The following is a 16,905-nucleotide window of genomic DNA, read 5'->3' on the forward strand; positions in this document are numbered from 1 at the left end:
AAAAGCCTCACTTTTAATTATAATTCAGGCAATTTGATGCTCCATCCATTCAGCTACTAACCCAAGTAGATAATGATAATTAAGCTTTTTAAGCATGTTTTTTTTATTTATTCTGCCTCTATTCAAATAAGAAGATCTGTATGTTCCAGTTTCTGCTTGGCGGGTGTTAAGGACCTACACATCAAGTTCAACCACTTCCAACACTTGGTGCAAGATTTTACTTGCCTCATACTGCGGCTTTCGCATGTAAAACTCAAGAAACTATTTGGCAAAGGTGGTGGGGGTTCTTGGTTAGGGTAATAAACCACCTTTCCGGTTTTGCTAGAAAACACATCCTGCAGAAAGTAGACACTGCTATGAACAGCTCAGCCTAATCTTGCAATTTTGCATGGCCAAGAATGTTTAGAAGCGAAGCACGAAGTTGCCATTTTATCAGGTGCCCTCTTTTCCAAAAGGGAACCGTGCTCACTCTCTTCGGAGCTGATGGTGCCTGTTATTGGATGCCGAACAATGGATAGCATGCTATAGGTCAATAGCCAACATTACTCAATAGTGGCAACTCAGATGTGGTGCTGCCACATTTCGGCACCATGCTCCATATTAGCCACATCCTTTTAATTTCAAACTATGTTCAATGCACATTTTTTGCAGTATTTATGTTTCCCTACAAACACTGAACCCTGATCAAACACTCCTTAACAGATCTTCTTTCATTCATGACAAATGATAAGCAGACTAGGTCATCTAACCACTTGTGCGTTTGACTCAGCAATAAATCATATCAGCTAAAGCCAACCAATTTACGAGTTATGCTTGACTAATGGCAATGCAGTTGTACCAACTGGCTTTCCCTACCCAAACTTTAGGTAGTGACTTCCCCATTCTAAATGCAAATAATCTCAAGAATCACATGTTCTCATCATTATAAAAATCACACAAAGTAAGCCATCAATATGTGTCATAAAAATGAGCTTCTAAAGTCTAAACTTTTTTTGGTTAATGACAAGAGTGTTACCAGCATGTGGAAGAACAGTCCACATTTTCTCTTCACATGTGTTACCCACACATAGCAGAGCCATGTAGACATGTGAAAAGGATGGTGCTGTTGAATGTCCCTGTCAAAGTTTAGCACCAAAGTTTATAGTGATTAATACTTTGGTACCTGCCTACTCCCTTGCGTCTGATCCTGGCTTTCAGTAACAAGAGTCAAGGTGAGACATTTGCACAGGCCCGAGAAAAAAAAAGAATGGCTTGATGGATTCAGCCTAGTTAAGGCAGTTCAGGTTCAAAACCAGGTCACACACTACACTGTCACCAATCACTTGGGACGAATCTTCTCGTAGAAAAACTGCTGGCCAAGCTCAGTCAGCTGCCCATCTTGAGTTGCTGCTAAAGTCCGCTTTTTGGTAAACTCAAACTGCTCAGCTGCAAATTCATAAAATTCGTTCTCCATCTGCCAGATTGGCGAGCTCTTGAAGTGTTCTATGGTCTCCTGGCTTGGTTGTACCTTGTTGAAAGTTTTCCGAAGATGTGACCTCTTTCCTGAATCAAGAGAAATTAAAAAATATCAAAAACAGCTTACACTATGTGTCCTATAGAAATGATCACTCGAAAAAAAAAAAAACGCGAGGTCAGCGGTCGTACTGGTGTCTTTGCAAATTCTTTTTTTCCTTTTACCATTCGCGAATAGAATAGGTTAGATGCGTGTGTTGTTGATCTTCTATTCGATGCTTTTTTTTTTTTATTAAATGTATGTAAGGAGAGGTTGGTGCCAATGCGTGGCGCCGGCTACTCCTCTTCTCTTGCACAAAAGTCAACATCGCACATTTTGTAGCAAACACAAGGCACAACACTTATAGCACAACACTTACACAATGAGTTCACGTTTTATCACACTGAGTGTCCACACCACACAGAAATGAGTCCACACTGCATAGAACTGTGTCCGCACCACGCTGAGTTTGTAAAAAAAAAAACCACACAAGTAATCATGCCAATTCAAGTGTTCACACAAAAACGTGAAAGTTCAATAAAATGTCGAAGGTGATCTTGTCGCTTAAATGCTGACATGTTTTCAGAAAAGTTTTCCCAAAAATATCGTAGTGAAACACGAAAAGACTGTTTTGAAACATACCGCGGTTAACATTTGTTTTTTGTTTAGTACTTTTGAGCTATTTCTGATTCCTCCAGAAAGTGAACGACTGCACATGCTGCAGTGGCTTGTAGCTTTCCTTTTGGCCATGGACCCAAGATTTGTGCAATTGATGGAGGTCGCTTATCCAAAGAATTGAGTTTTTGAAAAAGGTTCGTTTCAGGTACGTCATAATTTTTACAATGCAGAAGAATATGCTCCACGTCTTCTTGAGCTTCTCCACATGAGCACTAGGACTGGCAGCTTTCCTTATTCTATACAGGAAAGCCTTCGTGTAGGCTGTACCAATTCGAAGCCTATGGATGACTGTTTCTATTGATTGGCTAACCTTTAACGGAATATTCAATTCTATACCGGGATCAATGTTATACAACAGAGAGTTTTGCGCACCATTTTCGAACCAGGTTTCCTTAGACAGTTGACAGCTCAGCTTATTTATTAGACACCGTGCGCTCATCGATAGAGGTAGCAGTGATTTATTATTTTCTTGGTGTGCTGCATGTGCAATGTGATCAGCTATGTCGTTTCCTGTGATTCCACAGTGGCTTGGCACCCACTGGAACATTATGATGTGGTTTAAATCTTTTGCTATAGCGTACGTCCTCTGTATTTCATATGAGAGCTCACTAGCTTTGTTTCCCAAGCTGATTCCTTTTAAAGAAACTAATGAGGACTGTGAGTCACTGATAACTACCCATCAAAGTGGACCTGGCTGTAAACATATGAAGCGTAAAGCACAGAGTATTGCATAGAGTTCTGCCGTTGTGGATGTTGTGGAATGGCTGAGTTTAAAAGCTTTTCTCGCTTGGTATGCAGGTACAAAGAATGCCGACGTAGAGCTCTGATTCAGACATGATCCGTCGGTATACATGTGAATATAGTCTTCATAGTATAAAGATCTGTTAAAGTTAATTGCTTTATTACGATTATGGGCAGATCGTTCTTACAATTTATTCCCGGAATCGAAGTTCTAATATCTTGGATAAAGAGTCGCCATGGTGGGTGGGATGCACATGGAGGCCAGTATTCGTGCGTAGGCAGTAAACTCTTGAATTCTACTATAGTTTTATGTATTCTTGCAGCTGATCTCTGCTGAATAGCTCGATATAGGGGATGATTAGCGTGTTGAGTTGCCAACCGAAGATCATGCCGGCAAGTTTTCGTAAATCTCATAGCATGGAAAGTCGGTTGACGAGACACCGCAATTACTAAAGCACTGGCAGATGCTCGCGGTACACCAAGACATATACGGAGGCTTCTTGCCAACAATCTTTGAATCCTCTCCTCTAAGTTACGTGATATCCCATGTAAAACCGGGGCAGAGTAAGCTATTCTTTGTCGAATTATTGCTGAATGTACACGCAATAAAGAAGAACATGAACTACCCCATCTCACTCCGGTCAGTCGACGTAATATATTGATTAGGGAGTTGACTTTGTCCTCTAATGATTTTATCAGTGGTGCCCAAGACAGACGTCTGTCTAAAATAACCTCTAAAAATTTGTGCTGCCGCACAAGTTGTAAGCGCTGAGAGTCTATCTGAAGTTTGAATTTCTTAAGGCATTTTCTTGTGAACGGAAGTACAGATGTTTTCTCATGGGAAAGAATCATGCCTCTGCTCTTAAAAAAGCGATTGATTATTGTCAGCCCATCTTGAAGTTTTTGCTGATTTGCTTGAATGCTCCTTTCTGATGCCCAAATGCACAGATCGTCTGCATATATGGAATACTTCAAACTAGTAGGTAAGATATGGGATATTACAGCCATAACGCAATTAAATGAAAATGGGCTTAATACGCTACCCTGTGGGACTCCTTGACTAACTTCATGCTCTTTACTTTTACCGTCAGCCGTGTCAATGAAGATTTTCCTGTCTCTTAAGAATTCTGCAATCCATCTTAGTGTCCTGCCTACTATTCCCAACTGAATTAAACCGTGTAGTACATGAGCGTGGCTGGTTGTGTCAAATGCTCGCTTTATATCTAAAAATACTGCAACGACGATTCTTCCACAGCTCCTCTCATGATCTACACAAGTTACAATGTCTAGAATGGCATCCATGGTGCAGCGGCGTTTACGAAAGCCTGCCATATTTTCTGGAAGCACGTTCGTACATTCCACCCACCACTGAAGTCTAGAGTCTATCATCTTTTCGATAAGTTTACAAAGACAGCTAGTCAGGCTGACAGGACGGAAAGAATCTATGGATAAAGACGTTTTTCCGGGTTTGAGAATTGGGACCACTCTTGCAACTTTCCAGGAGGGTGAAAGGCACTCTGTTGTCCATGCATCATTAAATATCTTCAACAAAGTATATGTGGCCACAGGACCCAGGTTTTTTAATGCTGCATATGTTATCCCATCAGGGCCAGCTGCTGTCTTCTGTCGGCACACTGCAAGAGAATTATTTAATTCTTACAGTGAAAACGAATGATCTAGGTCATCATGATGTCTATTGAGAGAAAAAGTAATCAATGCTTTAATATCCCCAACCGACTTAATGTATTCAGGCGTGTGCCCGGCTGCACTAGGTCGTGTAATATGCTGACAAAATTCGTCCGCAATGGTTGTTTCCGGTACATTCTTCACTAAAGCTAAGGCTCTAAATGGTTGTTGATGTGTTACTGTCCCATTTAAAGAGCGTAGCACATTCCATAACTTTGACTCGGGTGTAAATGGCGTTTGCAAAGTGCAGAATTCCCACCAGCACTTTTTGCCTAGTCTATCCAGTTGTTGTCTCATGCAGTCATGCATTCTTTGACAGTCGCAGTAATCTTCCAGTAGACCCGTGCGTCTGTATTTTCTTTCAGCTCTGCAGCGAATGGCCCTAAGTCTTTCGTATTCAGTGTCTACTCCAACGTAACCTTTAGGAATTTTAACGAACTTGGAACACTGATTTAATTTGTTTTCTATGAGTGAGACTAAGTTGTCAGTGTCAGTAACAGTATCAGCTTGATGTGATATATGACAACGAAATGCTTGCCAGTTAGTTATCTTTGCTGAGGGCCTATATTGTAAAGCGTAGTTCTGGATGCTGTATTAGGATAGGTAAATGATCACTGCCCCTTGTTTCAATGTCTATTCGCCATGACGCCCCAGATGCAATATCATGTGAGCAGAGCGTAAGGTCTAGGCAACTCGAGTAATTGAAACCCCGTAGGAACGTCACTGAACCGTCCGTTAACAAGTATAATGAACTATCCTGAATTGCTTTTTGTAGTGTAGGTCCTTTCCGCGACGATCGCAGTACGCACTTTCCCACATGACATTGTGAGCATTGAAATCTCCGCAATACATCACAGCTTTCGTGTACGTTCAGAAAAGTGCTGTCAATGCAGAAAGCGAGATATTTGTGGAAGGCTGGAAATAAACGCTGACTACTGTTATATTTACTCGACCAAATCTAACCTCACATGCTACATATTCTGGATAATCCGATGATATAGCATTCAACTGTACTGATGGCAGATCTTTCCTCACACATATCATCGCTCTGCTCGGTCCTGTAGATCTAGAGGACATATACACAAACGTAGTTCGATAACCGAAAAGTGGTGTCTACCCCGGCCTCTGTAATACATAACACTGGAAAGGAGCTCTGAGCCTTAAATTTTCGGAAGTCTGCACACTTAGGGCGAATGCTATTCGCATTCCATTGGAAGATTGCAACATTTTGATAACAATTATTCATGTTTTGCCTGCGCAGTGACTGTTGTGACTAATTGTAACACTACCTGTTCCATCGACAAGATGGCTTTGACCTCAGGAAGATTGTTAGCCTGTGGGATCGCGGCTAGTATGGCTTTTAAAGCCGAAAATAACATTGGTATGACAAGCTGAGCTATCAACACAGAGGAGTTTTCTGGTTGCGTTACACTTACTGAACGCGATGTGCTAGTGCTTTCTCGGATGTTACCCAGTGGTTACTTTTCTCTTGAGGTCCCTCCTGAGACTCTTGTCGAGCTTGCTGCTGGCTTGTTGATGTCCCCGCACTTTTCCCTTGCTTTCGTTGTCCTCATGCAGCTTGCGCGTACGTCATTACATGGTCCTGACGTTTAGGAGCTGCGGTCGAGGAGGCCGCGCAAGGTTCATGGTGTTCATTTTGGGCTCAGGCGCGTCATGCTGTTGCGTGCGACCGTAGATGATGTCATGTTGATATTGAAGAGAAGGCGCCTTGTTCTGTGGGCATCTAGAGAACGACACAGCGTGGGGCCCCTTGCAATTGGCACACTTAGGTTGTGTTATCGATTTGCAGTGCTTGTGATGGTGGTCTTCAGTGCATATTTTGCAGCACCTTGTTCCTCAGCAATTTTTTGCCAAATGTCCGAACCTCTGACAATTATAGCAGCGTCTTGCTGGGCCCAGATATTCCTCAACTGGATGGCTAGTAAATCCAAGGAATACTTTCTCTGGAAGAGGTCTGTCATATCTGAATTGTAAAATCACACTTCTCAGTGGGTGCGATGCAACAGTGCCATCTTCTTGTCGTATGTAACGAGTCTGGCGTCTAGCCGATATCACTGCTGCCTCTCTTAAATATTCTGTAAGTTATTCTTCTGTGTACTCTAGAGGCACATGTCTGATTTTGCCTACATTTCGCATGTAAGACTCCGGAATGAATGGCTTCACCAGCAAGCCAGCCACCTGTGCACAAGACAGCAAGCTTTTGGCTGAAGCAAGAGAGCTCACGGTGACTGAGAAACTTCCATCTTTGTTCACTCGGAAAGAACGCACTTTCTCTTTAGCAAGTGCAACAATTTCCGAGGCTAGAGCGTTTGGGTTTACTTTCCAGAAGGTTCTCGTTTCCTCTATTGGTTGGAATACCACAAGAATTCCCTCAAATCTACTCTTTTTATATGTCACTTGAGTTAAAGGATCTGCTTCCTCATCAGATTCAATATCTTCATCAATAAAGGAGTAGGTCGATGTCCCCTCCTGCATGTTGTCCTTATGCTTTTCCACTCTCACCTTTTTCGCAGAGCTTACTTCGTTCGACATGTCCTCAGGTTTCCTCATCGCCTCCAAAACGAGTGTTGGTACCCTGATGTAAGAAACCCTGGTAGAACCAGGTTGACTCACATGCTCGTCGGTTCCGAAGCCACACTGTAGTAAAGGTGGCCCTTGCCACGCTTGTTCATCTTGGCTGGTTTCGTCCGCCATGGTGACGGTGAAACGTCGGCGTTCAGTACCGTCACGCCACTTCCTGCTGTCGGGCGTCACAGCTGATGTTGTCCTCAACACTGTAAATAGCTTTTCACGACTGGAAAAACCTAATTTGCAGGAGCACAGAAAGCAAAGAACGTTCTTCTATCACTTCGTCGTCGTCGATGCTTTTTGTTCGTCACTACAAGATGCATGCTTTTTGTGAATGCGCAGGAGATGCTGCGCAAATGCATGCCATTTTCGTCGGCACAACCATGTGCTTTGTACAACTGTAAAACTGGTTTTTTTTCCTCACCCCCCTTTAATAATGCCCAGTCGGACAATATAGGTTCCACTGATAAATAAATAAATCATGCTAGCTTAGAAAGATTACAAGAGACGTGTCATGACATGACTGCATGAGAACACAGGGTTCGGCAAAATGATCAAAAAGTACAATGTGAAAATACTACAAAAATGTCAATGAAAGTATGCCTTAGAAAATAGATATTGTATTTTAGTGGACAAAATCAGGACTTATACACTTTACAAGGAGCAAGGTGATATTTATCCATTAGCAGCATCCTTTGAACTGAAAAAAATTCCAGTAAGAGTTTCCACACTAAATTTCCACACAAAAAATGAGTGCAATAAACCTGTTTAAGTGCTAATTGAATAGGACAAAGAATTTGAAGAGAATGGGATGGACAAGATTAATTATGCCCAAGCTGTGCGTGTATTCCAGCTGCATCAGATGCCTAAAAAAATATGCACATCAGTTCTACACTCCAACTTTACAGAAGCCATGCGATGCAGATTGAGGATGAATTTTCTTTTATTCACATTTGACATAACCTGGGTTTTGGATGTGCCTTAAATATAAAACAGTGCTGACACCCGGAGTACTGAAAATCTTAATCTAGCCAGAAATAAATACAGCATATTATGTCAAGGGTTTCATGCTCTAACAGAGGATGTTTTACTGATAAATTACACAAGATTTTACTATGCCAAAAGGAACACTGTAGCAAATAATTTTTAGGAAAAAAAAAGATTTTGAGTCACTTTATACTCTCTGAAACTATGTTCACTTTCACTGAAGTGTACATATTTAAAAATTGTCCGTGTTTTTGGAATAGCAAAAGTTCATTTGCACATCCACAGAGCTTCTATGTGAACATGCGACTGTAACAATGTAAGATTGCTGCAGTTGAGCTCAACAAATGCAAAGAGATGACTGAGCAAAAGTTGAGAGTCCTCAACAGCTGCTTACATGAACCCTGCAACTCGCTGCCACCAGCAATAGCAGCAGTATGTGTAGTTATACATCCAAAAACTACGATATGGTTATGAGAGATGTAGCAGAAGGCTCCAAAAATTTCGGCTATCGAGTGCTCTTTAACGTGCACTGACATTACACAGTACACGGGCCTCTACTATTTCGCCTCAGTCGTAACGTAACCACCGCGACTAGGATCGAACCTGCGACCTTCGGTTCAGCAGCTAAGCTCCCTAGCTACTGATCCCTTAAGGTGGACCTCGCTGCCACCAATGAAAAAGGTTGTCTGTAATAGCAAACACGTGCTGTGCAGAAAAAAAAGTCAGCATGAAGCAATACCTAGTGCATTGAAAAGGCAAACTCTCTTAGTTGAAAAAAAAAAATCAATTCAACGAGACTTTCTTTGGAGCTTACAAATGAGATATTCTATCAAGGGCAGCATACAAAATACTGTATAGTTTGCACTGCATCAATGCAAAAAAATTTTTGTAAAGAAAATGTAACTCATCCACATTTTGCCTAGTTTCTCAATTAGACTTTTTTTGGTATTAAATATGTTTTATGCATAAGAATTTTTACACAAAAATGTACTTCTTACATGTCATAACGAGACTTTTGAATTGGTTAGGAATGACACATGTTCTATACACAAAATCCAAAAGTTTCCTTTTTTTGATACAATGTAACAGGCAGTGAAACACAAAAGCCTACGAAGTTTTATAATAACATATTTAAACTGAAGTCCTATAGCTGTGAAGACAAATTTTTGCTGTTCCCCACACAAAGATAAGTTTCTGATAAATTTTATAATACATGCACATTAATCGATTAGCAAATTTTGAGAAGACACAACGAGACCAAAAAAATTTTTCTGACAAAATAACTCGCCACAATGATTCCTGTGATATAGCAAAAAGCCACAAATTTTATCAGCAACGTCTGTGACAGTCAAGTGCCTTGGTCCAGGACACTTGGCGTGAAATGAGAAATATTTTTCACGGACCACAGTAGCACGTGGCCGTCATTTCTGGCATCGAACATTATGAGATATTCTGCACACTGTGACCAGCTCAGTGTGCATTTTGTACTTTTTCCTCATACTCAATTTAAAAATGCAGAAAAGTAACAAGCTTAAGTTTTGCAGCCTTATGATCAATGAAATAAGCACAAAAACAAAAATTTTTAGTACTAGGGGCATTGTCAATATTTGTCTTTAAGTGGCAGCTATGATGATAGACGTATTCCAGGGGAGCATGGTCATCCTTGACGGAACTATACTCGAATACAATTTCAGAAGTCCACAGCATTTCCTGTTCAAAGGCAAATGCACACAAGCCTACACGAATGGGAACGCCCTTTAGACTGACATCATGAACTGAACAGCTGGTGACTGTTGCCTTCAGAGAATATTGCAGCGTGTATGAGCGGGACTATTTCTTTAGTCGCAGAAGTGATTGGCTGCTTCAGAACCACTTGCTTGGTCATGGAAGCTTCGGTTGTCTGAGTGAGGCCTCTCCGGACTTCTTATATTCTAACTGACTATAGCTATATGGTCAGCTTATTGCTGTTCCAGGAAGGTCATATCAAGAATTCAGGCAACACCTGTACCTGCTCCTCTACAGCTTCTGCTCAATTCTATCAACTCTGCTGCCAAACTGACACACAGACGTCGAGATGAAGTGAGATGGAATCTGAATTCTTGCACAGTGTGCTGAAGACTGCCTCATTAAACTTGCACAATATATTTAAAGGAACACTAAAGGTAAATAATAAGTTGACACTGATTGTTGAAATAGCAATTCTGAAACCTCGTAGTGATTCTTTTGTGCCAAAGAAGTGCTTAGTTTGAAATAAAATCACATTTTTGCGCACTTAAAATCATCTGCCTGAAAGTGGGCTTTTTATGTCCCAGTTGCAATGCCCAACAAGGCCCGCCTTTACTGTGCGGCCGGTGAAATATGCAACAGGTTGTAGAAACGCACGGTTACTGGAAAATGGTATTGTCATCTTGTGACGCATTGTGCAACCACAGTCACAGACGTGTTTGTATTTGCCTAGCGTTATTGAGGGAAAAAATTATTAAAAAGGCAATTCATTCATAACTATGCCACTGCAAGGCATTCGTTCACACCAAAAGTAGAATGCACAATGCTTCTGCAATAAAAATGTTATGCTTGCCTGGTTCAAGTGGGCCCCGCTAGATGGTACCACCTACCCAGCCTAACCAGGCAAAAACAGAACTTTTGAAGCAATTGCACCATGCCCCATGGTAAAGCCAAGCGGAAATGGGTCCCTGGATTGCCATGGTGGAAAAATCCAAGCACCGGCCACTGCGGAGCTTCGTTATATCGTGTTGTACCCCGCACCACCACCAAATGTCACGGGGGTGAGAGAATGAATGAAATAAATATATTTACAAAATATGCAGGGAAAGTCAGAGGCAGCTGCAGCCAAGAGAGAGGCCCAACAGCAACAACAACACGAGCACGGTCGCTTTCATCGTCTTCGTCGCCTATGATACTCTTTCGTTGCCGATGTCGTGTAACAATACGATTTGATTTCTTGCAGAAGAAACCACTTCAAAAAAAAAAAAACAATTTAGAGAGATTTATAAGTGAGGACCCAATATTGCAGTGTGAGCAGAAAATAATACCTGACGCACATATTCACAATTTTGTAAAGTTCCTTGTTTGCACTCAGCAAGAGCTGCATCTTGATGTTGGTATCCAACAGATGGACCTGTTTTCTTATGAGTACTTCGTTGGCAATGTTGAATCGCTATTTCATCGAAATGCTTGAGAGTACTGCCGTGTTGTAAATAATTAAGAACTGTATCGTGGGAGCAGGAGCAGGCTTAGCAGGCACAACAAGAATGTAGCGCTTAATGTATGCATATCGTTTATTGCATGACAGAGACATAACTTGTGCGGCAGCGGTCGAACCAAACTAGAATAAATTTATAGACTGATAGCCATGAAAATAAATTACATGTTGCAGGTATGCCTGGCTAAACACACTCAACAAATGCACCGGACAGGTGTCATTGCAGCGCCCTTGGTACAGTGTGTTTCAGTCTTTTTCCCCCGCCATCTATGCAACCAGGTGTTATATAGAGACAGATTTGTCGGCAGCTGCCAGTGGCAAGCAGGAGACGCTAAAGGGACAATTGAGCCAGAAAGACCATGCGACAAAAGGAACCCTCCCAGAATCTGGGCTAGAACTTAGCAGTTGACCAGTGCATGAACATAAAACCAAGAAAATATCGGACGTACATGCTGCACGCGGCAGGGCGCTCCCTCCCAAGAGGTAGTTCCATAATGTAACGTCAGCACCGTTACTTTGGTACCTAAGACCATCCATGAGCAGCAGGAGGCCACCACGCAGGGTTTTGGTGGTTAGCATCTCGGTGATTCCCTCACTTTCTGGAGCCTCTAGGACTGTGATGGGTTGTGCTGTCCCATGCGCCTGAGACACCAGATTCACGACGATACGCGTCGTTTGAAGACTTTGTTGAACCATGCGAAGGTGCCTCAGCTACTGTAATTTGGCTTCCCCACTTTTCTCTATGCCGACAAGGCCATGGGCAACGTTTATAGAACCTGTTTGGTTGCCAAACTCTCTGCCTCCACCATACACTCAAAGCGGCGCAAACCTTACTTCCAGTCCAGGTGGCGCTACTGCAGCAACAGGCTCCCCATAGCAGACGATGAAGCGTGAGCGAATGCGGCACTTGAAGCTGCTATCCGTGCAAATACGTAATTGATTGAAAACGCAACGACAAGAATGACTCTCTAAACGGTTATCAAAAGGAAAGGTGCCGCTCGTATCTATCTATCCTCAAGATGACACCTCAACAGGTCAGCACAGGAATAGGGTAATAGGAATAAAAGGGATAGGAAGGAAAAGGTAAAAGATAAAAAATGGAAAATGGGACTTAATCAACTTGTCTCCCCCAGAACGTGCTCGAACCAACACAACGCACAGCTGACCAGAAACGCCAAGAAGCCAAGGCACAGTGATGCGCACGAATTAACATGAGCAACAAGAAAAGTGGGGTCCTCCAAACTCACAAAGTAAGTCCAGGTGACTCCAATAGGTGGCGCCATTTCAGAAGGCCAATCCTAAGGTATTACGGCGAGCAAGGCCGCAGCACAACATCGTTGCTTGGGAGAGTCGACTGGAAGCATTGGGAGCACAGCACGAATTCCCACAAGTAGTGTGCCTATCTTTGTGTTCGTCGCAAGGCCGGCAGGGGCCGACGGCGTTGAAGAAGCGAGCAGTGTTGTCGTCGCGCACTTGGAGACGGGGATAGAAGACTGCATTTGTGAAGAAGCGCGCAGTGTCTGTGTCACCGTCGAGCGCATGGTGTTGACAGCAGAGGCCGGCCGAGTCCTGTAAAAGGGCAGTGACGTCATGTTCATTGGGACGATGGGCACACTCGATGAAGGTCGCAGGACGGCTGCCGATGTCGTCCTACCGGTTCAGAGAGCACATCCCAGAAATAGCAGCCCTTGATGATCATCGCACTGCTCCTAGGAGTCCTAACATGTTCCACGAGTTGGCAGTGAGTCACGAGTCACGGTGCCGTCAGATGAAACCATGATGATCACAGCCCTGTGTTGGAGCTGTTAGGAGGAACAGCGCAGCTCGGTTGCGGACTGTTTTCTGCTACAGTTGATGTAGTGTGGATGTTCTGCTGCACATGGTCCTGGGGGGGTGAGGGGTGCTTGACACTATAGCACAGGCACTGTTCGTCCCGCGAGCAAGTGGCAGTTGCGTGCCTGAAGTGACCACATTGGGAACACTGTAGGGGCCGGGGCTGGTGCAGACAAAGAGGGTGCCTTTGCTTATAAAGCAGGATATCCGGGGGGATGGTGGTCCCCGCAAAGGGGAGAGTGAGGCAGCCGTCTCTGCGCACACCAGACACGAGTGACACTGGTGACGCAATATTATTGGCAAGGTCCTCAAAGGGGATGGACGGGTCTACCCTGTAGATTGTGCCGACACTGGTGTTCAAGTCCAGTTGCTTAGCCCAGACGTGAATCTCACAGATTGTAACAAGCTGGAGCAGGGCTGTCAGATCGGCTGTGGGGTGCATGTTGGACAAACCTTGTTGCGCTTGAAGTTCACCCATACACGTTGGATGGCAGGGAATATTGTGAGGAAGGCGGCAATTGCGCCCCTCGACGTAGCCAGAAAGTTGACCTTCTTCCCAACAGGTTGATAGATGATCGTGGCTCCAGCTCATTCGGGATTAAATCGCCAACGAGTTGGGGATCTTGAGGGCGTGGGGATGTGCTTGGAGGCACGCGCGCTCTTGGGGAGGGCGCCGTTTGCTCAGCAGTCCCTGAGGTTGGGAGAAGAGAGGAGATGGTGTTGCTACGAGAGAGGTGACCCTTACAGGAAGCCACGGCCGTGGCAGGAGAGGAGGAAGTTCTAGTTTTCTTTTTTGTTTCGTTCGGAGCCTTGGAGGGGGTGGCAGTGTCATGGTTGCTGTCCCCCTGAGGCCGTATTTTCTTCTTGGAGCGTGCAGGCTTTGGCTGTGCCTGCTGCTGCTGTGTGGACGATGATTTTGATGCCGAGGTTGCTGCGATGGCGTCCTGCTGCTGCATTTTCTTGCTGTTGCCTCTCTGAGGTGTGTTTGTAGCTCTTAGAAGGGCTGCGCACGAAGGAGCGCGGAGCGACGATGAAGGAGAGATGGGAGCGCAAAAAAAACGCGTCCAGCTTGCTTGAATTCTTGCTCGGCTCTCTGACGAGGAGAATGACTAGTTTTTCTCCTTAAGAAATTGTAAAAATTTAACACATCAGCAGGAATGTCTGAAAGTGTGTTACGTGGTGTTCTATGTTCGTGAACTATAGCAGGCATCCTGTGATCGGCAGATGATGCGGCTCTCATCAAGTTCAGCGCGACAGACATTAGAGTTGTTCATTGTCTCAGCGACCAGCTGTGACAACAATTTGTTTTCAGCTAACGGGGAAGACTCTAAAGGTTCTTGTAGGTTCTGTGAAAATACGTAGGATTTCGTTGAAGCTGCACAAATTGTGCAGTGGGATTTGCTCACACCGTTCACATTACCTCATATGGTTTGTGTTAAAGGCTGATAAAAAGACTAGAAAACATCACTTCACATAGTCAGGCAGATCGACTACGTGGCACAGCACATTCGCGGAAATCAACCCTCGCAAGCGCATGACTAAGTTAGGCATGTGCACGACACACTTCGGTAGCGATCAAGCCTAGTCGGAACAGGATTTTTTTGCTGGCTCATCTGCTCGAGTTGTGGAAAGGACCCAATTGAGCTCGAGAGCTTCAGTTTCGAACAAAGTCTGCAGCATATGATCCGGGTTAATTTTTCACAGCAGCTGCTTCTTTCACAGCCTGCAGGGACATATTAAGTGACTCAACACATGCGAGCAGTTCTGTTAGGTGTGAAAGCATGGTGATAAGTGTCAGATCTAGATGTCTATGCAACATTCCCATTCGGTCGAGGGTTCAACCCCAGCCGCAGCGGTCGCGCTTCGATGTAAGCGAAACGCAAGCGGCCCATGTACTGTACAATGTCTGTTAATGTTAAACACCAGATGGTCAAAATTTCAGTCGCCCATCACTATGGTGAAACCTACAAATATCATTAATTGATTGTTATGTGTGGTTTAAGGTCCTAAAACACCATATGATTACGAGAGACGCTGTAGTGGAGGGCTCCAGAAATTTTGACCACCTGGGGTTCTTTAACGTGCACCCAAGTCTGAGCACACAGACCTACAGAATTTTCACCGTCATTGAAAATACAGCCGCCGCAGCCGGGATTTGATCCCACGACCTGCGGGTCAGCAGCTGAGTACCTTGGCCACTAGACCACCGCAGTGGGGCTTTATAGATATCATTATTATTATAGTTTGTGTTAAGTGCCCATAAACACCAAGAAGAGTAGGTAACGTCGCTAATGTTATTGTGCAGAATGGTTATGTGACACAATGCGTTCGCAAAAATCAACCCTTGCAAGCACATGACTAAGTCATGCATGTGCAAGCTTTGATAGCGATCAAGCTGCAACCAAATTTTTTCGCTAGCTCATCTGCGCAAGTTGCGGAAAGGAGCTCATTGATGTAGGAAGGTTCACATGCGAACAAAGTATACAGTTAAGTTCTGGGTTAATACTTCACAGCAGCTGCTATCTCCTTCATATATTAGCGCCCCTGCACATATTCTCTTGCAGCCAGGACATACATTCAGTCAGTAAACGCGCGCGAGCAATTCTGTCAGTTGTGTAAGTATGGTGATTGTGTTAGATTTAAATGTCTTTGCAACACGCCCATGTGCACTAACACTCACTGACTTATCTTCAGCAACAATGATGCATTTTTCAGTGACTAGTGTGCACTGTGACTAGTGTGGCCTTTATTGCACAAAAGGCAACAAAACGACCCTTTTGTCAGAGCAGTCAATGCTGCGCCAACTCACAGACGGCAAATGAACACTTTCAATATCGATCAAAGTGAGTACACCGCTTACCGCATACGCACAGTTTTCAGACTCGCGCGGTGATTTAACACACTTCCAAAATTTTCTCCGACCATTCTCCCTCGATGTGGAATATTTTTCGCGGCTCTGAAGATATCATGGGAGTTTAGGAAAAAATTTAGTCCCAATTTCCTGCACAAGACTCCCCTGAGTGATTGCAACTTATTTACAAATGACAACCTGGCTGCTCATTTTCAAAATTTTCTCGGCATGAAAATGCACAGCACAGACTCATGATTAATGCAGACAGCCTTTTGTAAAGACGGGGAATAGCACGATCCCACGCAGAATAAAGAGCCAGATAACGTGGAAACCAAACGTGTCTCAGGCACTTGTTGGTGCTATAGTCGCTTGTGCATATTGTGGGGGTACTGTCACCCCCTGTAAAGTTGTTTGTGCCGCGTGGCACACGTGTCTCGCGCAGAAGCCGTATTTTGGGGTCACAGCTATTAAGCGTTAAATAGTGTGTCCGCGAGCGTTGATCACCGCTATCATCATCATGGTTACATGGGTAGCGCCGGCAGTGACTCCTGGCGGCAAACCTTGGTGGCAGCAAGAGAGAATTGAGGAGTGAGTCTCTTCGGCTAGTGGCGTTTGACCTTTGGCACGAATGGTTCTCCCTCGCAGCGGGACTCCAGTGCACGGCACCGCGGGCCATCTGCCGGGGCCCTTGCGGTGAGTCGGGCGTTGGCGACACCGCCTTATTTGTCATGTTGTTGTTGAGTGTTGTTTAATATTGTGTCAGGATGTCTTAACGTGTTGATCACAATTGATGTTATAATTATGTGGCTGATGATATTATTGTGT

General features: G+C 44.0%; 1 protein-coding gene across 1 annotated transcript in view; it reads right to left on the reverse strand.

The window, feature by feature from the left end:
* Window positions 1-846: 846 nt before the first annotated feature.
* The window catches only part of LOC119161088 (heparan sulfate 2-O-sulfotransferase 1), a 55,003-nt gene continuing 38,944 nt past the window's right edge, over window positions 847-16,905 (reverse strand). Inside the window, exon 7 of the mRNA XM_037413422.2 lies at window positions 847-1,542. Within this exon, the coding sequence (XP_037269319.2) occupies window positions 1,319-1,542 (224 nt within the window). The 3' untranslated portion in view covers window positions 847-1,318. The remainder of the gene's footprint in view (window positions 1,543-16,905) is intronic.

This window comes from Rhipicephalus microplus, chromosome X (genome assembly GCF_043290135.1).
Source record: "Rhipicephalus microplus isolate Deutch F79 chromosome X, USDA_Rmic, whole genome shotgun sequence".
NCBI classification, from domain to species: Eukaryota; Metazoa; Arthropoda; class Arachnida; order Ixodida; family Ixodidae; genus Rhipicephalus; species Rhipicephalus microplus.